The sequence below is a fragment of the Dermacentor silvarum genome, chromosome 1, assembly GCF_013339745.2.
Source record: "Dermacentor silvarum isolate Dsil-2018 chromosome 1, BIME_Dsil_1.4, whole genome shotgun sequence".
NCBI classification, from domain to species: Eukaryota; Metazoa; Arthropoda; class Arachnida; order Ixodida; family Ixodidae; genus Dermacentor; species Dermacentor silvarum.
Genome location: NC_051154.1, coordinates 296,179,067 through 296,205,008, shown reverse-complemented (window position 1 = coordinate 296,205,008; position 25,942 = coordinate 296,179,067). Strand labels below are relative to the sequence as shown.

The window sequence follows — 25,942 nt, the reverse complement described above, 5'->3', positions numbered from 1 at the left end:
GCGCCTTGGCGAGAAGGACTTCATAAAAGCGCTCTATGAGTCCCTCCCACGCCGCATACATGCCGAGATTAACGTGAACGGTGCATGCGCGCAATATTGATGCTGTCGCCTCACTTGCTTATATTGGTGCATGAAGCAAGCATGGTAAACTGCATGGGAAAGCCAGCAAATTTGAACAGCTGGAGGACACTTTATAACGCCAACTGGAACCTGCACGGCAAGAGTTACCATTCATGACAGGACCTACCATGCCACCTTCGTTACCCTCCAACAGTGTTCGCGAGACGTCATTCTCGGCATAGACTTCCTGATCCACCACGGCGCAATCATCGGCCTAAAGTCAATGTAAAAAAAACACTGTCCCGTGATCAAGCGATACCACCGGAGAGCTCTCGTGGTCACCGTCAGTTGTGCTGACTTTCTCATTTAAATAACCCTTCAGGACGGCTAATCTGATGGTGTCTTAGACGCCTGGAATTTGACATTACCGTCGTGTATACAGCTCGGCATGGAAGCACTCTGACGCGGACTGCCTATCACGCGCTCCCATTGACCAGCTGCCCCAAGCCGACGACGCCTTTCAAGGTACTACAATACACGCGCAATACTTCGCTGAACAGCAAAGAGCAGACTCAGAGCACGAAAGCCTCATCGAGTATTTGGAAGGCAACAACAATGTTGTCCCTAGAGCGTTTAGTCAAGGACTGTCTTCGTTTTCAGTGCAACATGAGATACTTGTAAAAAAGAACTTTTCACCAGCCCGAGCCCACTACATCTTTTTATTGTTCCGAGTGCATTGCGTCCAGAGGTGCTGCACATCTTACGTGATGATCCGACCGCTGGACACGTCAGATTGTCCCGCACTCTGTAAAGGATACAGGCGAAGTATTACGGGATATGCCTGACCACTGACGTCACCCATTACGTCAAGACATGCCGACAATGTCAGCGACGAGACGCCACTGACAAGTGGATTCGTCGTGGTGGCAGTCTACCTTGCTCGTTTCGCCGAAACATAAGCCCGAAATATATACAGTGCAGCCAAAGTGGCTGAATTCTTTCGTTGAGAACAACACCCTGTTGCAACATGGTTCCCCAAAAGTCAACGGTCTTTACTGCAGAGCTCACCCAAGCTATTCTGCAATACAGCCATACAAGCCATAGGATGACAACTGCCTACCACCCGCGGACGAACCGCCTTACGGAGCGGCTCATCAAGACCACCGCCGACGTTCTTGCAATGTATCTCGACGTCGAGCACAAGAAATGGGATGCGGTCCTACCACATACGAACGTTCGCTTACAACACGGCAGTACAGGAAACAACGCAGTTCACGCCGTTTAAGCTGGTGTACGGCAGGATCCCGACGACGACCCTAGACGCCAAGCTGCCGCGTGTCACCGAGGAGGGAATTTAGACGTCGCGGCCTATCTACAGCGCACCGAGAAAGCACGACAGCTCGCCCGCTTGCGCATCAAAATCCAACAAAAACCAGACAGCCGGCGCTACAATCTTAGAAAACGCTACGTGGAATATCAGCACGGCGACCGTGTTTGGGTGTGGACTTCCTATACGCCGACGAGGACTTCGCGAGATCGGACCCTACAAAATAATTCGTCGTCTTGGTGAACTAGATTACGAGGTTGTGCCCCATGGCGCAACGCAACCACAGCGGTGCCGCGCACGACCCGAAATCGTCCACGAAGTGCGCCTTAAGCCATTCTACGCGTGCTAAAGGACTTTTTTTTTTTACTATTTTGCTTTTCGTGATACCTTCTGTCTGGGGTTTTACGTGCCAAAACCAGTTCTGATTATTAGGCACGCCGTAGTGGAGGGCTCCGGATTAATTTTGACCAGTTGGGGTTCTTCAACGTGCACTACAACGCAAGCACACCGGCGTTTTTGCATTTCGCCTCCATCGAAATGCGACCGCCGCGCGGCGGGGATTCGATCCCGTGATCTCGTGCTCAGCAGCGCAACGCCTTAGCTGACTGAGCCACTGCGGCGGGTGTGATACCTTAACCACGTGCTTTTGTTTTAACTGTCCTGTTCTCTTTGCAGCATGCATCGGGACGATGCTTTTTCAGAGGGGGGCATTGGCACGCGTACTTTTTCGTTGTTTTTTTTCGTGGCGACCGATCGTCACCAGCTTAATTAAACAATATCACCGCTTCGCGAAGGCTGCGCCTGTATGCACAGCAACTTTCCGAAATGATGTCGAGCGCTCTAATCAGAATCCATGCACGACGCGCGTTGTCGAGCATATCCGGATAGCTAGCGCCACGATTTGCGATAACGCTAGAACACTCGATGCTTTATGTAATGAAGAGCCGACACGCTTTGCCAAGAATCAGATTATCGACGACCCACGATCATGCTCGCCCCTATCATCGCGCTGTAAGCGCTTCTTTTTGCTGGGCAGAAGTTCACCCAATAAACATTGAAGTTTTGATACCGGTGTGTCAACTGTTGTCTTCACCGATACGACCACATGATATTAGGTGAAAAGAGGAATTTTTATTTCCTATAGACAAAATAAACCCAGCGTTCTGCCTTTTCTTTAGCGGCACTCTGCTGTCCAAACTAATACGATTGAGGCGAAAGCCTTAAATGGCTCGTCAGTCGCAAAATCTGACCGTCCGTCATCGTAGTTGTCGGCGTCGACACTGTGGTATAATTATCAGACAGCGTCATACGACACCTCTACCCTCCATTAAAGCATGTCAAAGTAAACTGCAACGTAATGCAAAATAATTAATAGCAGTCCAAGAGTTTCAAAGAGCAATTAAAAGTAATTAATAATTTGAGTCCGAAAGATTAATCAAGGACAGCTTAAGAGTCGCGAAGGTTAATTAAGATTAATTAAGATTAAGTAAGAGTAAGTCAAGGGTGCCAAAGAGCCATTAAGAGGAACTCAAGAGTCCCAAACAGTAATTCAGAGTTATTAAGACTAATTCGAGTTCCAAAGAGCATTGGGAGTAATTAAGAGTATTTCAAGAGTGCTAGCGAGTAATTACGAGTACTTCAAGAGTTCCGAAGAGTAATTGAAGTGTCCCAAGGACCAATTAGGAGTAATTCTACAATTCCAGAAAGTAATTAGCAGTAAATAAAATGCTTCAAGAGTCACAAATAGTATTTAAAGTGTTTCAAGAGTAATTCAAAGGTTCCAAAGGATCGAACAATAGCAAATGTAATCACGTCAACGCATTAAGTCTTTCGCCATCAAAGTTGTCTTAGCAATCGGTAAGGGACCCCACTGAATGTTTTTTTTTTTCATACGCATATAAATCCCACAGCTGAACACCCCATTGATTAGCAACGTTTCACAACACTGGACAAAAAATATAATGTTTGCGCCAACTAACGCAGACACGCGATCAAATGTTACAGTACTCCCTACTAAATGTGCAGCGAAACGGCCAGTTTTAGCAAATAAATAGTGCACTATGCGATGTTCATTGTGACTGCGAAGCATTGAAGATACCTTTATTATAGTGCCGCATTCCTAAAATTCATTCCCGTGGATGAAATTGGCGTGTTGGAATACGTGTCTGATGTCATTTTGGAAACTTTTACTGCTTAAAGTCATCCTTGTTAAAGGAGCCGTCGTGTTCCAGTCAAAGTTCTGATCTTATTCCCAAGTAGTAAATGCGGCTCGCAATATAATTGCACAAGGACTAAAATACATCGCCCAACACGATAATCAGGTTGAAAAGTGCGCTCCAGTGCTATTATAGGCGAGCCGTGGCGCTCGCCCACATGAAAGATAATCTATGAATTCATAGCTTCTTCAGGCGAAATAATTAACTCAGATATGCAAGTCATAAGGTATAATTAAAAGTAGAGCACGGCGAACTCACAGGCCACCACTCAGTTATAAACGCTCATGATTTCCATCCACCCAACCTATCCAGATAGCATGACTATCTCTTAGAATGAATGAAGATTCCGACGAGAATACGCCACAAGGATTACGCGTGTGTTTAGAGACTGATCTGCATAGCGCGCGAGCACGCTGTCGCCTACAGGCCTCGATCCATAATGATTTCATAAGGATGTCGATTACGTGACGTCCGACGTTTAGAGACTAACTATAATATCAATTTAAAATATCTCGTGTTTCCCAACCTTTATACTTGCTGTAGTCCCTTCGTGCGGGAAGCATGTGGCAATTTCTAAAGCTTCGTAAATATGTGTTGGTACCCCTTTAGGGTGGTTGATGACGGCGAAGAATAAAATGATTGCTTGATTGGTCGATTGATTGGTCGGTCAGTCGTTCATAGCTTTGGAGAACTGAGGGTGCACTGGGAGCCCATGGCATGGTTTGCAATCACACGTTGGGTCACATGCCAAGATCATCCCGTGTACTTTTAGCAAAGCGTGTACCGTGGCAAAGCGTATACTGTGTCATTATACAGGTGAAGAAGACGAAGGATCAATATTGTGCTCACAATATACACTGCCAATATCTGTTCCTTGCGCACGGTACCATTATACGTTGCAGCTGCAATGAACAGAGGTATATTCGTATACGTTGGAACTAGGAACGAACAAGGTTTATAGCTTGCAAAATCACAATATTGTTTACTGTCATTACACTCACGATTAGATTACTCTTCTATTTATTAGTGATCGATATTTGAAAACGCGGACAAGCGTATGCACGTAGGCAAGAGATCGTATGGTGATAAATCAGATCATGCATATCATCGAGTAAGTGCACTAGCTAAAATACAACGGCGATCTTGCTGTTACGGTATGTGAATGACCAGCTAGATATTCAACATGAAAGATAAGTTTTTGTTCTGCCTTACGGGACGGAGGGGAATGAAGACGGGAACTCCTCCGGCCATCAGCGCCATGGGCTCGTAGCAGTCGAAAAATGGTTCAATGATGATCACCTGTATGATGAGCAACGGTAAACAGTTTGTCGCGTAATACGCGGGCAAACCAAGGACGTGCTGTCCAGCTTTTTATAACTGGTAATGATATCGGATGCCTGCGTGCCCGTGAATCAAATATCTGTGTTGCGAAACTTTAGTTGTCAGACTAAAAAGTTTACCCAATTAACCGTAAACGTTTTGTACCTTCTTTTGAACAAGCGAAGCGGTACGCCGATGATTGCCTGATTTTGCTCATCTGACCTCAACCGACTAATCACGATTCAAGCAATAGTTGATCAACTGGAAGATTTGGCAATCAATCACCCAAACCTTGTTTTTACGCATACGCACGTACACGCAAAAAAATTTTAATGGTGTGTGGCATAATGACTCCTGGAAGCCAGTTCTCAATATTACGTGCTTGGGCTATGCGAAGCAAACCTTCTCGCTCTCTCTCTCCATTTTTTTCACATACAATAACTCAAGCCCGCACATGAACTCAAGCCCGTACATCGTTCATCGTGCGTTCAATTCCGGTTTCAGGGGACCTTAGAGGCGGTTAAATACGATTTATGTTATAATTGTGCATAATTAATAGACATAACAACGACATGATCATGGACAACAGCCATGTCATGCACATGGACATGGACTTAACAATAAACATAAACAACGGCCAGCACAAACCCCGCAGTAAAACACACCTATGCGTTCGCCCTTTTCTCGCTCAAAGCTGTGTTTCAGTAGTCGTCATAGATGGCTAACAGACAGCTAAGCAGACAGCGGCCATCCTAAGTCTCGTTCCGATTCGGACGAAGCCGGCAAAAAAAAAGAAAGCTTTGCGAACGCAGGATCGAAGATGGAAAGGATGCAGGCTACTTTGCTGTCCAGACAAGATGGCGGCTAAGCTAAATGCTCGGAAACTCAACAAAAAGGTCGCCTGCGCACAATAAGACGTACTCGCGCCTTTTTATGCGCTTACTGTAAACTACGCCGTGTTTTTCATAGGTTCGCACCCGTTGAGTGGTGATGAAATACAGAAATATGTACTTTCAGCTTTTTTCTTGTCAGCGCGAGGTGGCATCAAGTCGCCTAAACGTCTTCCAGATGCGCCCCATTCGGTTTGAAGCTGTCAACGTAGACAGTATCCAACGCGCGCCAGAATTGAACCGCACCCCAAAATGTAGCATCGTATTCCAAAGTACGTTTTTCCCACTAGGACGAAGTTGTGCCAGTGATCTTGGTACCAAATTTGTTGCACCGCACCTACCTCATCGCCAGGGTTGACAAGACCTTGGAAGGCGGCGAAAAGCGCTTCGTAGGCTCCTGACGTGACAAGCACTTCCTCCTGCGCGTTTATCTCGCGTCGCGTGAGGCCAGAGTACATCTTGGCGAGTGCCCTGACAAGGCGCGGGTGACCCTGAAATAAAAACGAAACGGAGTGAAAGGAGGGCAAGGATGAGACATGTTTCTGAAAATATAACTTGGAGCGTTCTGCAGCCACTTCCAAGCTCGAATAAATCGTCAACGCTCGTAATTTAGCGAGGAAATAACGATACCAAGTTGGCATCATCTTTCAAGACTGTCTTCATTCCGCAGGCGAAAAAAATTGTTGATTACTGGAGACACTGAAGGCTAAACTTTTCCTTGTCCAATTTTTGCACTGAAACCCCACGGACGGCACGTCAGTGCACGTTGAGAATTCCAAAATATCTTCTCTTATTTGAGAAGTTTTCGTATGGCAAATTTGAACAAAGCTTTCTAGATTGCATCTTCGGTCCCTCTAGAATGCAATGCGCTCCTTGTTTACTGGTAAACGGTAATTAGACCCGAGGAGACGCTGCCAAAATATATGACGTAATGGCGTGGTAGAGTGGGAGCGCTGCAGGGTGGCGTCACCACCCGCCTTTCGTTTCTGCGTGTTACTTGGCCCTTACCAAGCCTGCCCTCACAGTAAGAGGCGCCGTTGTATACTATTAAAAAAGCGTAGTTTACAATTACAGATTAAGTTAATACTACACAGTCTTAGTTTCATGTGCGTAGGAACTTTGCGCACGCCAACCTTAGTATTATACTTGCGTTACGCCCCCCGCCACACTTCCCGAACGATTAGTTTCTTGTACAGAAAGTGTAGGCTGTGTCACCTTCGATCTACACAAAATATGAAGTACAAGCAAATATTCGTCATCTATGGCCTGTAAGATATGCTAGTCGTCATGGCTTGCTGAGGGCGCTCGCAAATCTTGAAGGCCGTGCCCGGCTAGCACAGCCTATTTTGTAAAGCCTGAAGCTAAAAAAAAATTCAGAATGGATTTCGGGAAACCCCGCCGAATGGTCACGAATACCTTGCTGTCGAAGTGCTATGGTACAAATGTTAAGAAAATACAAGCATTAGTCGGAACAAATAGGCCCAACAGTGCACAACGATGACTTGATAGATTCGAAGCAAAGGGCACCCACATCGCTGGACGCAGCAATTCTCGCGAGAGCCGCACGCCGAGGCCTTCAGGTATATGCAGGGCATGGAACGCAAACGCATAGACTTAGCGTGCGCACATGAAAAGCGAAAAGTTTCTCTACGTTCACTACACTCGAATTTCGATCACGCAAAACATTTAAGAACGCATGTATACAACGCACGGGAAACAATAACTGTCTATTGCTCTTTAGTGTTCCTGCAAGAATGTACTCTGTTTTGGATACCCTGCAACGTATTGAACAACTGTGATTCTCCCCTAGACAGCCATGGCAAAAGCGTGCGCAAATCTTGGCCCCGGCGGCAGCATTTTGATGGAGGGGACATGCAAAAACGCCCGTGTGCTTGCGTTGTATAGTGCACGTTAAAGAACCCCAGGTGGTCAAAATTAATCCGGACCCCTCCACTACGGCGTGCCTCATGATCAGAACTGGTTTTGGCACGTAAGACCCCAGAGAGAAGAAGAAGGAGAATGCGCAAATGAACAAGATCACAAACGATCGGAACGTTCACTGTGCGGAGGTGTTTTCGCTTCAACCGGCTACTCGCGGCGCATGTATGGCGCTCAAAACAGCTTCGCCATTTTCTGATTAAATTAGTTTCGAGCCTCAGAACGCAACATGTGACGTCTCGTTTTCTGCATAAGCTAATGGGGGGAACTTCGCAAGCTTCCAAATCAAATGCATCCGCCATAATGCCTTTGGACCGGAGGATAATACTGAAATAAACTAAAAATATTGAGAAAGAATGGCGTCTGTCTCTCGCACGATATTGTTTCCACGGTTAGAACACCACCTCATGGAAGTGTGCCCCGATATATCAATTAACGAGCAGTGTGTGAGTATTCGACATTTGAAATCCCAGTCTGCTATTAGATTCCAATTCTAGAATCTAGTAGATTCGTGAATTCACTATATGCGAAGTTGCCGAATGTTCGCTTCTGCTTTAATAATAGGGATGACAACGCTTATGGGAGTCTACAGGAATATGTAATTTACAGAATGCCTTGTATATAGGGTTGGCTGATGCTAACTGAGCACTTGGATTTTATTGACGTACATTCGCATCTTGCGGAATCACTTTCAACAGTGATTTAAGCAAATAAAGCATTTTCCCCACAGGCCTTTCTAATCACTAAATATTTATTAAAGTCATCCAGCCCTCTTGCTATTCTCGTAAGGCTATTGTGCTTTATATTATCAGTTTTAAACATCTGACCTCCACGTGGCTAATTTAGCGAAATGTGCGCATCGGATGTAAGGTGTACCCTGAAAGACAATGTAATTCTGTCACACAGCGCAGCCGCACCACCATCGGGCCAAGAAAGCGGCTTATTAACAGGCTCCTCGGTGGCAGCGAATATTATAAGTGTATACACAGGAACTCCAGCTTTTAGAGAGCACTATAGATCTCAGTTATCTTCCGGTGTCTCTATATGAATCCGCTCAAACCAGCACCGCATATAGACAGAACCGGAGAATAAAATCGAGAGAACACTGTTTTACTTAAAGGCTGTCTTCAAATACAGCAAAAGATGCTGTGTAAAGCGTCACAAATGTTATGAACGAAGCATAAATCACGAAGTACTGATGTCACACTGCGAAGAGGACGGTAAAGGAACCGAACAAAAGTAGAACGCCATGACAGGAAGGGTTTCATTGGCGGCGGAGGTGCTAGTAATAGTAGAAGCACTTCTACTACTTTTATCACATTAAATATTGTAACACCCTTATGAGTGTATAAAGAGTACCTGGTTTGTCCCATGGCTAACGTACACCATAACCCTCAAGGCGTAAGCTCGAATCGTTGATGGAAACAACTTGAACTGTTACAATGAATGATCCACGCTATAAAATGTGATCTTTCTGCAAGTTTTAGCAAGAACAAAGCTGCGGCAAGCTCAAATTATTTTTTTATATGATTGTACGCCTTCCATAATGGCTGATCTAAGCTTCAATGCAATACACGCATTGTAAGGAAGAAGAACGGCACTAGAAATTTCCGTCGCCACCGTGTGTCCCGAAGCCAGTTCACCCATCCAGTTGGACAATCGTTGCTGCCGCTGTGTTTTTGTGGCTGTCGCTCGACGACTCCAATAAACCTCGCCACAGTATGAATTGTTTGGAGATCATTTAGCAGGCGAAAATAAAAATAATACCGCCCAACAGAGGCCTCAAGTCCTGCAATTATGATATAGCGGGTGGCGTAGTATCTCCGGTGTGCTCTGTGGATTGGGGCCGTTGCCAGAGCATGCCAGGCATAGTGTTCGCATACAAGAACGGCTGTTCGTGATTTTCACTTTTTGTAACAATACACCAAGTAAGCTTCGCCACATTGCGCCACTGCAATGCGGCGAAACTGTATAACCTCCTTGCCGGGACTTCTCTTTTGTACAGCTCTTGTTGCTGTTTCCTATCAAACATTACGCCGGGGGCAGCACCTTCGCCTGCCACCTTTCTTCTTTTTCTGCGGTGCGCTTAAGGCAGTAAAATAATCGTAAAATACTCGCCAAAGGTTCCACAGTGTGCACACTGGCAGCTCGCAACAGAAAACTACGAAAGATAAATCGCAACATCGAAAAAAAATGTCACAGTTTCGCCCTAAGGGCGAAGCGATGAATACGATAGCAACACAGCAATGTCGTACGAAGTAAGGTGAGCGGCTTTGGTAGCAATATGAATTGTAGTAAACATGAGCTGATTAAGTAAGCAGGTGTGCTGCGGCGCAAGTAGACCGACATGAAGAGAGACTCGATGACCACGAGAAGGCGCCTGTGAAACGGTGGTGTTGATGAGAAGCGCTTCCCGTGGGCAGCGCGTGCGAAGGGACACACCTGTAGCGCTGCACTGCCGATCCGGGCAGCATTGCATGTGTAGCGTGCGTTGGAAAATGTGGCCCGACTATTACTAACTGATTGAACAAGCGTGGTGTGAGCGCGCACAAACAAATATGAATATATCACACTGAATGACTGCAGACAACGACCGTCAAAACGCTGGCAGCGAGCGGATATATACGCCGCAGCAGCGGGCGAAGGTACGTGCGGTCTATCGCTTCAACGGAAACTGAGCGGCGAATGCGCATAAAAGTCAGAGCCGTGTGGAGATAAGAGACGGTGCGGTCGAACGAACGACGAGCGCGGTTGTTGGCAGCGTAGAAGTGCCCCCCCCCCCCCCCCCTCTCCTTCCGGCGCTGGCTTCCCGCTTCCTTGCTTGCGCGTGGGAGAGATAAGAGACTGTGCAGACGAGCGACGAGCGCGGTTGTTGGCAGAGAAGTCCCCCCCCCCCCCTGCTCCCTCCGGCGCTGCCTTTCCGCTTCCTTGCTTGCGCGTGGGAGATTGAGTGCGTTCGCTCTCCGTGATAGCGCGCGTCCCCGCACGCTGCCTCTGGGGCATACGGCGCGCGGCGAAGATTTTATCTATACGGAACCTCACGGCGACGGCGACGGCGACGACGACGGCGACGACGACGCCGATGGCAGAAATCCGGTTCAAGTGTCCATATAATTGCTATCGCAATAAAAAACGACGCATTCGAATGGCGACTTCGCATTTGCATTGACGGCAGCTGTCCGGCGCACCATCTCGCCAAAAAACGCCACCATTCGAAAGGGTGGTGCTGCTTGTTTCTGAAAAGGTCCATTCAGTTTTCGTTTTGACGACTTCTTGTGGCAAGTAAACATGAAGATAGCTGCGGCAAACAACAACAACAACAACAACAACAACAACAACAACAACAACAACAACAACAACAACAACAACAACAATAATAATAATAATAATAATAATAATAATAATAATAGGAAGATTAGACTACAAGGCGATGAGAGCGGTGACTCAAAAGCATTGCTACTCACAAATCCCCGAGTGTATTGGTGCAGCTCACTGCGGTAGTCTGGGTGCTGCAGTGCTTTTACAACAAACTCCGGTGGCCGGAAATCGGGAAATCCATGACCCAGGTTTATAGCATCCGTCTCGTGAGAAAACTCGGCGAACTCCGTCCTAGTGCATTAGAGTGAAAAGAAATCATATGCTGGAAAGTTGTCCACCTGGGGCGTACTTAGCCAATGCTAGTGATGGTTTAAATGTAATTGTACAAAAACAACGATATAATGCAGTGCGCTATATCTACGGTTTGGTCAAAGACGGAGCGTGCCGATGTGGCCACTGCTGAGGCACTCCTACACCACGCGCTGGGTAGGCACGTCATTCTCACGGTCAGTTTCTGCCATAGCTTTGCGTACACCGCAAGAAATGCGCCTACACTACGGCCACTGCCAGTATAGCCCACATAAAACACATAATAGGTCCGGACAAAGGAACTGATCACTAAGACCGGGGACTCAGAACGACTTCGACAGCGACGACTCGGATGAAGGCTCATTAAGAAATAAAGGTTATATATATATATATATATATATATATATATCTTACGTGCAGCATAATATGATTGGTACTGCGTACATGTCCACGCCAAGTGTTCGGATTTTTATTCCCCTGGAGCAAGACAAGGAAGCTCGCACTAACACATGCTACTAAGTAACAATCCTCTTGAGTGGAAGCGTAACAAATTATCAGGGGCAGAATTCATTCACAAAGCTTTTCGTTCGTAAGTGATCTTTGCCATTGGTTGGCCGTAGCTGCTAACAATATGTCCGTGATGGCGATTGGCTCCCATCTGCCCTTACGAACCATTCTCGCGTAAGATCTTTCTTACGAATACAGGCCCAGGGGGTCGAATTCACAAAACTCTTCTTTTGTAAGTGCTATTTGCCATTGGCCAGTCGCCTTATCTATTAATATATCCAGCATCAGGGTTGCATAGAACTTGTCCTTACGAACAATACGAACGTAAGAGCTTTTTGATGAATATGGGCACAAGGGCCGAATTCAGAAAGCTTTTCGTTCCTAAATATTCTTGGCCACTGTCCGGCCACATTTGCTTAGGATTTGATCAGCATCAAGTTTGGCTGAAATGTTTTATTACAAGAAATTCTGGCGTAAGAGGTTTTTCTGAACATGCGGCGAAGTACTTAGCGTTTTTCTGCATTTCGTGCTTAAAGTAGAACAAGTCGACAAGCACTTCGACTGAGCTTTTTTAACTGCAGTGGAATGGCCAAGGTAGCAGCGACACCATGGTGCTGAATACTTGTTGCCGCCTAGCACTATGGGGAGCAAGAATATTATAGGGAATAAAGAAGAATTATTGCCTAGGTATCTTGAGAGGTAGGCTCACGTTCAATTGATGCATTGTTAGCATTTACACGATGAAACAAAAAATCTCGTAATAAAGGTGACACAATACACGCAAGTAGAAGTTGGGACAGCTCTGTACGTCCCTAATATCGCAGAATGTATACCATGCATACATGAAAAAAAGAACAAGAAAACGCGAGTTATAGTCGAAAATATGATGCCCTCTTTTCTTTTATTGATACGTAATTTAAGGCACTGTCTTTGGCACCGGCTAGTCCTCTTCGCTGGGAAAACAAAACTAAAAGCGTACAAAGCAAGAACAAAAAACAACACTGAAATACACAGGAGATCATCGAACATAACGAACATTCGTGAAGTCCCTCACACGAGTAGAGGAAGGCACAGAGGAAAGAGCACGAGGACGACAATAAGAGATGCACACGCAGTTCCGCAAACAAGCGAAAGTTCACAAAAGAGCCTGAAAACATGCGCACAATTGCAGAGTTTTGCGGACAAGGTGGCAGATGTGTCTACACATAAATTAAAATTAAATTCTGGCTTATTGCATGCCAAAACCATGATCTGTTTGTGAGGCACGTCATAGTGGCGTACTCCGGATTAATTTTGACCCCCTGGGGTTCTTTAACGTGAAACCAATGCACAATGGGCGTTTCTGCATTTCACCCCCATCGAAATGGGGCCGCCATGGCCGGCACTTGATCTCGCGACCTCGTGCTTAGTAGCGCAACGCGCTAGCCACTAAGCAACCACAGCGGGTCACATGTCCATAAAGGAATCCATACCATACAACGAAATCAAACGACCTACACCTATATGACCTATGACGTATAATGCCTATGGTATTTAAAGATTTTAATAGTGGGCTCAGTTCCGAACGTCCACTCACCACACGCTATCTCGCAGTCCCTGGATGCGCTTTGCCACCTCCATCTTCGCCATTTTTTGCTGAAATAAAAATATATATTTTTTTTACTGTAATGGAAAAAACTTATGGAAAATCAATTCTGTGGAATCTCGCAAGGTGGAGGAAGTATCATGAAAGGGAAAAATTGTCATCCACCCGAATGTAACAGGAAGGTAAGAAGGAAACCAATATGGGTTTCTCAGAATGAACGCTTCGCAATTGAGGAAACATTTGAATTCTTCCTCAAGAGCGAAGCGTTCTGTCTGAGAAATCCGTATGGGTTTCCTTTGGCTTCGTGCTACATTCTATGTAGCACCGCATGCGAGCGGCGCAAGCAAAGCGTGCGCCGCTCGCGTTGGAGCTCGGTTTAACGGCCACCTGTGTCTAAAACGATGTGTCTCTCTGAATAAATGACGTAGTTTGTGACGTAGTATGCGCCTGTTAAGGCGCACTCTAGGGAAAGGGTTGGCGCAACAGCGCGAACGCGCTCGTGCGACTGCTCACGCGTTCGCCATTGTCTTCTTCCACAGCTGGCTCCCATTGCCGCTCATCATTGCAGCGTAGAACTTCACTTCTGTCGTCGGAATGGGGAGGCTGCGTTTACGGGGGTATGAGCCATTGCCGAAGGGGGTATGTCCGTCTTACGTAACGGACAGATTTAATAACAGAGGTAATTCGAAATTCCGTCTTACCTCTGTGTCTTGCGCTAAACAGCTTCGCTGGTCACCCACCTTCACGGAGTGCATCTTATTATGCGCATGTGTTTGTACTATGTTCTGATTGCTGTACTTTCAGTGATGCAAGCGTTTTTTTTAATATATTGCCCCACAGTCATTTATTAAACTTTGTGTTGAAATGTGCAAAATGTGGCCACCCAATAATGGCCAAGATAGCTAGCAACATCGGAAAAAATATGATGAAGATCCAATGCCCTTGTTGGAATCGACATGAGGCGAATCTTTCACGCAACGGTCAAATGAATTCTGTAAAACTAACTACAATGTGTACGGTTTTCTTTATTTCATCCGATGCAGCACGGACTCATATGCAATTCTGTGCATTTTTCTTTGCTACGGTTTTTGCAATCACTTATATATATATATGTTTGTTATTCCCAAAAAAGATTTAGTTGTGAGTTAGCGCTCGTCCTGTCTTCTTCCGCCTCCGTCCGTGTCGTCTTCGCGCTTATATCAAGAATATGTTACCGTACCAACTCGCCCAACTATCCATTCTTATGCTCATATGCAATGTTTGCTTATGCACCGCACAGGCCACAACTTTAATGTAATGTATACATAGCACGGTGAACTCACTCAAACGTCAGCTCACTAAGACTTGGACCTAACCGTAAGGGTGAGTTCGTCTGAGCCTGGCTGAGTAGAATTTTGGTGAATATAACTAAGAGCAAGCTCGGCCGAGTAGAATATTGATGAATATGGGTGTGAGCAAACTCGGCTTAGTAAACTTTTAGTGAACATGAGTGAGAGCAAGCCGGGCTGAGTATAATTTTGGTTAATATGAGTTAGTCCAAGCTCGGCTGACTAGAATATTGGTAAATATGAGTCAGGAGCAAGCTCGGCTGAGTATAATTTTGGTGGATATGAGTCAGAGCAAGCTCGGCTGATTAGAATTTTGGTGGATATGAGTCGGAGCAAGCTTGGCTGAGTATAATTTTGGTGAATATGAGTCAGAGCAAGCTCGGCTGATTAGAATCTTTGGGAATATGAGTCAGAGCATGCTCGGCTGATTAGAATCTTTGGGAATATGAGTCAGACCACGCTCGGATGAGTATAGTTTTTGTGAATATGAGTCAGAGCAAGCTCGGCTGAGTATGATTTTGGTGAATATGAGTCAGAGCAAGCTCGGCTGAGTATGATTTTGGTGAATATGAGTCAGAGCAAGCTCGGCTGAGTATAATTTTGGTGGATATGAGTCAGAGTGAGCTCGGCTGAGTATAATTTTGGTGAATATAAGTCAGAGCAAGCTCGGCTGCTTAAACTTTTGGTCGATGTGAGTCAGAGCAAGCTCGGCTGATTAGAATTTTGGTAGACATTAGTCGAAGCAAGCTCCGCTGAGTATAATTTTGATGACTATGCTTCGAGCACGCCCGGATGAGTATAGTTTTGGTGAATATGAATCAGAGCAAGCTCGGCTGAGTACAATTTTGGTGAATATGAGTCAGAGAAAGCTCGGCTAGTATAACTTTGGTGAATATGTGTCAGAGCAAGCTCGGCTGATTAGAATCTTTGTAAGTAAGAGTCACAGCAAGCTCGGCTGATTAGAATTTTAGTGGAGATGAGTCGGAGCAAGCTCCGCTGAGTATAATTTTGATGAATATGAGTCAGAGCAAGCGCGGATGAGTATGATGTCTGTGAGTAGGAGTCAGAGCAAGCACTGCTGAAGAGAAGTTTGGTGAATATGAGTCAGAGCAACCTCGGCTGATTAGAATTTTGGCGGATATGAGTCGGAGCAAGCTTGGCTGAGTATAATTTCTGTGAATATGAGTCAGAGCAAGCTCGGCTGATTAGAATATTTGTGGATATGAGTGGGAGTGAGCTCGGCTGAGTAATGATGCGAAACGGTTATGCGAGTTTATGAACTAATGCATGTAATTGCAAACTCATTAGCAACATTGCCTCCGTATTGTTGGGCACGGCCTATGCCTCGTGATGCGTCTGCACACTTTATGAGATGTGGACGTGCAAGAACCATGCGCACTTGAAAAGATGCTATCATTCACATGATGGGATGCAAGTGGCAGAGTTCACTGCACAATTTTGATCTGCTTTTGTTTAATGTGTTATCTACTGCTCATAAAAACCGGTTGTTTGCCTGCTTTTCACATTGTTGCATATGTTTTACGGGAGGTGGGGATAGAGATGAAAGGAAGGCAAAGTTGTTTATGGCGAAGTAGTTTCTTAGAATACAGCAATATATGAAGACCAGCATAAACAAAAGAAATTGCAAGACACTGAAGTACAATATGCAATTACCGTTTAATGTGAGGGTTAATACAGCTGCTGTAAGGATACAAAGTATGCAACACATTGAAGGTTTATTGGTTTCTGTGTAGGAGAAAAATGATACAACAGAAAAATGAGGTAAAAATGTTTAAATAATGCTTATCACGCAATAATGCTTCGAAAACAAATTGACGATGCTGAGTATTCCCAGTGAAAGCGCTAAATAAGCTATTGTAGAAAATTCATTAAGATATGTAGTTTGCATGTTCGCTATGCGAGCTTGATAAGCAGCCGTGTCTCGTAGCGGAAATAACAGAACCTTGAAAGGAGATAATTCATTGGGGAAAATGAGCGTGAAAGTCGAAACCAACTGACTGCAACTAAATGGTCGCGCGTATAGCGGGAAAATTTGACCGCCGTACTTGACCATAGTTTCATATTGTTTAAAGTTGGTCCGTAAAAGCATACCGCGCTACAACTGTGGCGTTTTCGTATATCACGAGTAGCTTGTACAACCAGAAAATTGGGACGACATCCGAAGGCCATTGTTTTCCCTGTGAGGGACACCTCGTAGTATTTACCAACTGGCAGCGCATGTGAATAACGAAAAAGCACGCAAAAGTACATACTATCAGCACCCGAAGCCAACGTAAGAAAATCTTCACGTGATTGGCAACGTAGGTTGTCAACAAACCCATGGAAATTACCGAGCCGAATCTGACCTATGAGTTTTTATCTACCTTGTTCGCGTGTCGGTGCTGATGGTACGTACCGCTTGCGGAATCCACGGCTCCACTCAATTAGTTGCACTATTCCAGGAGGCTCGTTGAAGCAACATTTATAGATAAAAAAAAATAATCTATAAACGTTGTGTTGAGCGACCGACGCCATTTCCCAAAACAACCCACGAAATAGCTCTCAGCGAAATTTCGGCGAAAAATTGCCGCGATCGCTGCGATCGGTGCGACCAACTGGTCGGTCACAGCCGAAAAGGGGAGGTGGGCAGGGGGGGGGGGCGGCACTGCGACTGCGATTTCCGTCGCATGCGACGGAAATCGCACTTCCGAGTGCGATGAAAATGGCATCATGTGAAACGGGCTTCACGTAAACAGAATGTAGCCTTGAGGGGCGCGGCTTTGCGCTCGCTGATGGCTCCCAGTTTCGGTTGCGCGCGCTCTGATAGCCGAAAATCGTCGGGTCACAGTTTCGCGAACAATCGCATTTTTCCAGATCCAAAATTTGATATGGCATGTACGGAGAGCTTGTGTTCAATTTCCCAATTACGAGGAGAGCGCTGAAACTAAACGTTTAAAAGGTAATAATAGACTTTTGTGAATTAGCGACTAATTACCCCGTATCACTCGTCACACTGTGGTCGCCACCACTGACGGCGTGTCACCGATGGGACCGTCCTTTAATTTCGAAACGGTTATATTAAATATTACTTAAAATCTTTGTAGAAACACCTGGTGTAGCTGTATAGTGTGCTGCTTATGCGAAGCGCTCACCTTCCTGATTAACGTCCTACAGAACGATCAGTCTTAAGCACTTTGCTAATTGGAGCCAAAGTAGAGCTTTAAGGAAGCGGGTCTGTCTTACTTTTGGACGTCGGGTTGCAGGCACACTTGAGGAATTCCGTTACACTTCAGCTTGCCTTCTTTATCGCCTCGATCTACTGGTATCACTGGATCGTCGTTGCGCACTTATAACAATGGGCGGCCACCCTGACGCGGCAGGAAAGCATAGCCTTCGTAATTTGCCGTCGAAATAATGCGGTGTAGTTGTGGATTCGCTGACTCATAAATGCAACAAAAATATGAGCGTGTGGACACCATGCACCTGCGTCGGGCATGTGTAGTGGTGGTTTCAAACGGCACAGATGGTTTATGACCTGCTCACAGGAAGAGACGTTCCAATTTTCGCCAGCTGTTACCATAGCATGCATGCTAGTCATTCGCTTCTTTGGGAAAACTCTTTTATAGTGTCGTTTTGTCTCTAAATTGCATAGTTTTTTTCACCAGACAGTAACGAAATAAGCGAAACTGGCTAGCAAAAGACTAACCCGCGCAAAAAATTGTGTTTTCACATTTCAGGCAGATTGCAACAATTAATTTACTCGTAGATGTACACGTACAGAGAGGGGGTGGTAGGCACGTCAATGTGACTAGAAGATTTGTAAAATTGGGAACACATAGTAGGCGAGAAATGTTTTTTGATGATATTAAAAAGACAGCAAATAACAAAACTAGCACAAGCACCTTACGTACAATTGATGCTCAATCGTACTTCAAATGTTTTTATTGTGATAGAAATTAGGCGGACGGACGAGGCACATCGTTGCAGTCGCCGCATTGTGCTGTCAGGGTATCGAGGTGAATGCGTGACCCACGCGCGGATACTTACGGATACTTAGAAGGTCTCTAGAGGCGCGACAGACACACAGCGCGTTCGCCTGCAAGACCTGGATACGCTGGATACGCGCTGTTTTTGCTTTTCAACAGCAGTTAGCTTTCCTTCGGCGTCACGCGAACAAGTCATCTCCGCGTATGGTTAGAACACCGTTCGTGGATCTTCAGTGGTACGCTAAACCTTGTTGTCGCTTTCAATTATTCACCCTTTGAGCAAAACTGTCCAATTTTTCAAGTCAAGCTTCTATTGCCTCAAAAGTGTTAGCGGTGGTGGTGGTGTCACACTAAAGCCCGGCTGCTCCCAGAGTAGAGCAGATGCGGGGAACGCTGCGCCAGCGCCGGATCACGGACGCGCCTGAGCAAACAGGGTCGTTTGCTGTGTCGCGGGAGGGAAAGGGAAGGAAAGTGGGATCGCTGCGTGCTCCGCCGGGCTTCCCTCGCCTCAGATCAGTCTCGGCGGCTGGATGGGATGACACCATGTAGTGCGTTCCGTCGAGGAGCAGGCTGCATTTGAGCAATGGCGCCGCGAACTCGCTCAGGAAAGGGCACGTCGTCGACGTGCCGATTCTACCGTGAGGGCTTCCGAAGCCCAGGCAAAACGCCAGCGTAGAGCCGCTGACCCTGAGTTTACGGGCAAACAAAGCGGGACGCCTGCGACAGCCTTGCCTTGCCCACGACCTACTCAAATACTGACCTGCTCAGTTGGCTGGGTGTCTATAGAGCAGCCTGCGCCGCTTCTCGTTCGAGACTTCGCCGCTAAGGGGCGCTCGAGTTACCCCTCCCGTAGAGTTACAGGGGCTCCCTTCAGGGAGCCTAAGGGAGCCTATACAGTAATTCTACCCTCCCGAGCATTGACGGGCAATGGGTACAGCACACGCGGGCGCGCTTTACAAGTGCTTCACTCACGCAACGTGCTCAAATTTAGGCATATTTTGATTTATTGCAATGTTTGTGATAGTGAGAATGTTTATCTGCACTTCATCCAACATTTCAAAGCGTTTATTTACAAAAGAAGCAACTGCACCAAAACCGGTTCTTCAGCAAATAACTGACGTTGCGCACGTTTCTTTACTTTGTTGACCGTGCGAGTGAGAAATGGGCTTATTTGTCGTGCGCGATCTTAGCGAATCTTATTATGCGCTCTTCAGTGTAAATACTACACTTACACCCTCCTGTGTAAATACTATTTCCAGCCATCGCTTGGAGGGCCGTTGAAATGCTTTTTTTTCTTTTTTTGTATTTCTTAATCCGGCAATAGTACATCAGCTTCAGCATCTACCTCATGCCCGTATACATAGGAGAACTCCTGTCTCGGTTACTGCAGCCCACCTTTCCATGTCATAATGATCCCCACAGTCACAGCTAAGATGGTAGAGCATGTGACTTATAGCTATATAGCTTTCCACACACCACTGAAATATCGCTATATCCTCTGCGGCTCTTACTACAAAGCTGGCGCTGAATGTTTTCATGTTACTACATTTGTTCTGGACCATTCAACAAATATTTTGGGTCCTGGTCAGTGTCTAAGGTGCATTGTACTGTTAAAGAAAGTCAATAATCTGCAATAAAATTCCAAGGCCCAGTGTGCAAGTCTGGGCACAATGAACTTCGCAATCTTCAAACTCTCATTGAAGATTAGTAGTGCATCGGTTTGCACCAATTCATGACTTGACGCTCTGTGACAGGCCTTGCGGCGCGTAATGTATACGAACGAGGACCTTTCATTTACTTCATTAAATTCGATTGTATTACGTACGTGCTTGCAGCTCGTTCCACTTCCTTTTTGCTGATTACATGCGGCTCGCTTTTGGTACGGCAGGTGCCACACGTGCACCTAGGCTACAATGGATAACAGTATTGAAAGCAGTACCTCTTGCCTTCAATCATTATGTCATATTCTTTCCTCAAAACATCTCAAGTGAAGTACCTGTATCCTCCCAATCTGAAGTTGATTGTGGGGATGTCGGGCCGTTTCAGTTTATACCTTATAACGTTTGTTATAACGTGTTTGTTTATAACGTTATACGTTTGTTGCAAAAATATTTCGTACAACCCTTGCCTCGCATGCTCGCAATGCAAATTTGATACCGGTGGCGAAATTATTTGGGAAATGCTACTAAGTGACAATAAATGTACGGGCACATCTTTTTAATCATAGAACACCTATGTATAACAATAATATATAATATTATAACAATTTAAGGCACGTAGCTGCATTTTCGGCACGCCAAATAACACTAGGGCAGCCTCACTTTTTCTAGAAACTGCATGCCTTGATCCATTTTTTTTCGCCCAGGGGCGTAAAGCGGGAACTCAATGTAAGGCACATGCTAGGTGTCTTATCTTGCCGTGATTTACACAAAGTCCCGCAGCAGTGCGGCATTATTGTTGATTTTGCTCAATCAACGTAGTTTTGCTCCTTTTCTTCGTCATACAAAGTGCACAGCAGCGTAAACATCGCGGCTTGGCGCGAGCAGACGACAGCAAAAGTGCTGCGCAGATGGGGCAACTAGTAGCGCCATAAGGCTCATAGTGGCAGAAATATGAGCTAGAACAGGCGCGCTGGTGTTCTGCTCACTGGTCAGGTCAGTAGTACAGTAGGTCATGGTCTTGCTACAAGCTTCGCTTACCCCCATTTTCTCGACAGGGGAAGGGCTCTGATTTGTTTTTTAGTCAATCCCATGTGAAGAGATTTGATAGTTTTCTCGCGTGTTGGAAAAGCCTGATCGAAAAGAACATGACAATGAAAACTTGAAAGCGCAAGCACGTCGTGAAAATTCGCCGTGAAACATGACAATCGTCATGAAGCGTGCAATGCGGGTGTTAAAGAGACTTATTGGCACAAACATATAGCAGCAAGCCACAAATCAATACACGAAACGGTGGATTATCTTACTTCCCGAAACATGTCAGAGCGTATTGCAACCCGCGACAGCAACGCAGTGGCTATGGCGTTGAGCTGCTGAGCTCGAGGTCGCGGGTTGAATCTCGGCTGCTGCGGCCGCATTCCGATGGAGGCGGACTGCCAAAACGCTTGTGTATACCGTGCACTGGGTTCACGGTAACGAATCCGAGAAGGTCATAATTATTTTGGAGTCCCCCACCACGGCGTGCATCATAATCAAATTGAGGTTTTGGCACGCAGTACCCCAGATCTAAAGTTTTTAGGACATATTACAAGATTTAAAAAGAGAAGAAAATGCGAGATCAGACAGAAGCACACGTCTTAAATATTCTGTCCCTAAAGTGAGCAATAAGGCTTGATCTGTACAACTTCTTAACCAGAATTAAAGCTAGTGATGCGAAAATGTGGTTACAATCGTCAATCGCTCTTGCCAAAAAAAAAGAAGTGATTGAATGCATTTGTGTAGCAGAAATCAGTATTATCTTAAGACGATGATCTCTACGAGGCGATCACATTTCGATGGGAGCGAAATGCTAACGCTCTGGTTTACTTAGATTTCGGATGCATCTTAAAAAACTCAAAGTGGTGTAATTAAATCCAGAACCCCCTATTACGGCGTTCCTCATAATAAGATTGTGCTTTCGGCACTTAAGACCCAAGAATTTCGAAACACGGTCGAGCAGAAAATTCTGATAAAAAAGAAAGGGTCAATCCAGTGTCAACGCTGAGGAAGACAAGGCCGGCGTACATTGTTGTTTAAATGATTGAATGAATAAATGTTGAATCAAACGTTGTCACGTTGTAGTGACAGTCAAGAACACCGTGGCAAAACTGTGAACGATGCAACTAACTTTGTAAGGGGGGTACTTGTGCCCCTAAAAGCAAATGACATTCAGCGCACAACGACAGCGGCGAACACAGTTGGCGATCGTCAAAAACCTGATCAGTGGGTCAAGCACGTCCGCTTTTACACATGACTCATAGAAGGTTCCAGCGTAATCGCTGGTGTGCGCGTGCCTTCCAGAAAGCACTGCAGAATTCGCTTCACGTGTACAATCAGGTTACACAAGGCTCGTTGACAACAGAAAACCGATAGAACGATCGATGACATTCGAGAAACTTCCGATACATGCAGGCGCGTTCTGAACCGAGTGATAACGTCATATATGTCATCACCTTCGAGAAAAGAATTTACAACTTCAGTGACCAAGATTCCTTTACATTTTTGTCTTGTAAAGCATATGCAGTTAGAACCTTTAAGGTGATTGAATTAGAATAACTGTAACAAAATTTTTTATATTATTTAAAGTTTGCTGAAGTATGAGTATTGCGCAACAGACATAACGATGAAATGGTAGGAACGAAACAAATGCCTCTTGGCAGGTATGTAATGGGGACAATAAACTGTGCAATCAACCGCCACGACAGCTATACCCTGGAGCGAAAGTGCGTTATCATCAAAAGACCGAAAAATGTAACTCGTGGCAGATTTTTTCCCTAAACAATGGCCCATAGTATGAAAAGTCACCGCTCAGTTTTGGTTACTCCGCTTCATTGCACAGCTTAATGTATAAAGAAACAGCACGCAAATTTTCATGCAAAAATATTTCTTACAAAAAAAGCTATCACTGCACGCGTAACTATGCAATGCAAAGAAAAGTCGCAAAGGCGAAGCATCGATTGCGATAGCAAATTAGTAGAGAGCTATACGAAGCAAGGTAGTAGTTTAATGGGCGTATAAAGTTGTAATCATTCGCTTACTAACTAAATAGACAAGCACGGTGTCACGCGTGCACAGGTAAACATGAACTCATCTCGCTCGATCACCGCGGAAACTCGCTGTGAAAACGCCGGAGCGAGAAAGCGTGCAAGCACCAGCGGGCAAATTGACCTGCGCGCTCTCTCTCGTCTCGCTTCAACGCGAACTAAACATTGAAAGCACAGCGCATAAGAAGGTACCGGCACTCGGTGCATGCACTTTGTCCCCACCGCAGATCGCTTTCAAGATACGGCACCTGCGCGGCCCTGGTGTGAGCAGCAGCCAACGGAGTGGAATTCACCCCCCCCCCCCCCCTCCCTCTCCCTCTTTGTCGCCTCACCCCCGTGCCTTGTGCGCGAAAGAACGCGCGCTTCCGGCCTGCCTTTCTTCGTCGCGTGCGCTACATTGAGCCGCGATTGCCGGCTCATCCCCTTACGCTTTCACTCGCACACACAGCGTACGGCGCGCGGCGACAATTTTATCCCCGTTGGACTTTATACGGAACCTCACGGTGATGGCGATGGCGATGGCGACGACGACGGCGACGACGACGGCAGAAATGCGCTTGGAATGTGCATATAATTGATATTGCAATAAAAAGAAGAAAAAAAAGTTTTGGGAAAATTAAGTTTGAAGATAAACAAATGTCTAGGTATTGAAAGTCCTCTATTGAAAGTTTTTACTCATTCGAAAACCACAAGTGTCCCATAATGCTTCTGAAAGCTTTTATAACGTACTAAAACAAATTACATTGCGTAATCTTCAAAGCAAGCGATATCTCTGACGAAATTGTTGATGTTTTGAAATAAAAAAGAAAAAAAGTCGCAGTTTCGCCCTAAAGGCGAAGCATCGATTGCGATAGCAAATTAGTAGACAGTTATACGAAATAAGCATAGTAGTTTTATCGGCCGTATTAGGTTCTAAATATTCGCTTACTAACTAAATAAATAAGCACGATGTCACGAGCGCACAGGTAAACATGAACACATCTCGCTCGATGACTGCGGGAGCTCGTCAAAACTCTGGAGTGATAAAGCGCGCCAGCGGCAGCGAGCAAATTGATCTTCGCGCTGGCTTTCGCTTCAACGCGAACTAAACGTCCAAAGCGCTGCGCATACCGGCACTCGGCGAATGCACTTTGCCCCATCGCAGATCGCTTTGAAGATGAGGCACGGCGGGCGCACACTTCGGCCACATCGCAGATCGCTTTCATGATAGGCGCCCTGAGAAGCAGCCGCAAAAGCAGAACGCTGCTTCTGCGAAGCAGAAAATATTCATCACCTATTCATCACTGTGTCCCACAATATCCATCAGTGAAGACAGTACTTCACTGGTGGATTGGATTCTGTCTCAGCAATGGCTCGCGCGAAAGTTCTTGGTTTGCTATGGGACACAGTTGCTGACAAACTGATTCTAGACATAGAATCTCTGTTGCAGCTTCTCTAAAAAAAGAACGACACCAAGAGATGTGTCCTTCAGACGACCGCATGGATTTTCGATCCATTAGGGTGGCTATCACCGTTCGTCGTTAGGATGAAAGTCCTCTTTCAAAGATTGTGGGAACACGGCACAGAGTGGGAAGAAGTTATGCCTGAGCAACTTAGACACGAATGGGGAACTTGGCCCGATGAGCTGAAATGCTCTCTGGTGTTTTCACTTCCCATGTGTGAGCTGAAGTTATTATCGAACAAGCCTACAAGCTCCCAGCTTGACGTATTTGCTGATGCCAGTTATATTGCTTATGGTGCCGTAGCTTCTCTGAGAATTGAAGATCAATGCGGTAACGTCTATGTTGAGCTTCAATTTCGAAGTGTAGAGTAGCTCCAATCAAACGGAACACGTTACCATGTTTGGATTTGATAGCAGCGGTTCTGGCTTCTAGAGCCCTAAAGTTCTTGCGGGATGCTCCAGAGTCGAGGCATTGGAAAATAGAAGAGCACCTGTGGACGGACTCAACTGTAGCGCTTTCTTGGATACAAAGCTCGGCAACTAAGTGGAAGCAATTTGTTTATAACAGAGTTAACGAGATACGTCAGGTAACAGATCCGTCCCAGTGGCATCACTGTCCGGGAACACAAAACCCGGCTGATCTGCTGACGCGTGGGCTTTCGCTTACAAACCTTGGAAATAGCCATCTGTGATGGAAAGGACCTAACTGGCTTCTACGTGCGGCAAATAGTTGGCCAACGAAATCTGACGTTCAAGATTCTGGACCGGAAGATGAACAAGTTGCTTCCGAGTTACAAATAAACGTTCTTGTACTGGTGAGCGTGATAAGAGAGCCACTTTTCAGTGCTGAACGATTCAGTTCTTGGTTACGAATGGCAAGAGTGACAGCATGGGTAAAACGCTTCGTGGACCACTGTCGATCGCCAACGTCGCACACAGAAGGATCACTTACAGCTACTGAAGTTCAAGAAGCTGA

General features: G+C 45.8%; 1 protein-coding gene across 1 annotated transcript in view; it reads right to left on the bottom strand.

Annotated features, from left to right (window-relative positions):
* Window positions 1-13,514, bottom strand: part of LOC119441775 (kynurenine aminotransferase) — a 38,569-nt gene extending 25,055 nt beyond the window's left edge. Inside the window, exons 1-4 of the mRNA XM_049661188.1 lie at window positions 13,462-13,514; window positions 11,216-11,360; window positions 6,155-6,304; window positions 4,816-4,902 (exon numbers count right to left, since the gene is read on the bottom strand). Of these exons, the coding sequence (XP_049517145.1) occupies window positions 4,816-4,902; window positions 6,155-6,304; window positions 11,216-11,360; window positions 13,462-13,514 (435 nt within the window). The remainder of the gene's footprint in view (window positions 1-4,815; window positions 4,903-6,154; window positions 6,305-11,215; window positions 11,361-13,461) is intronic.
* Window positions 13,515-25,942: the final 12,428 nt, after the last annotated feature.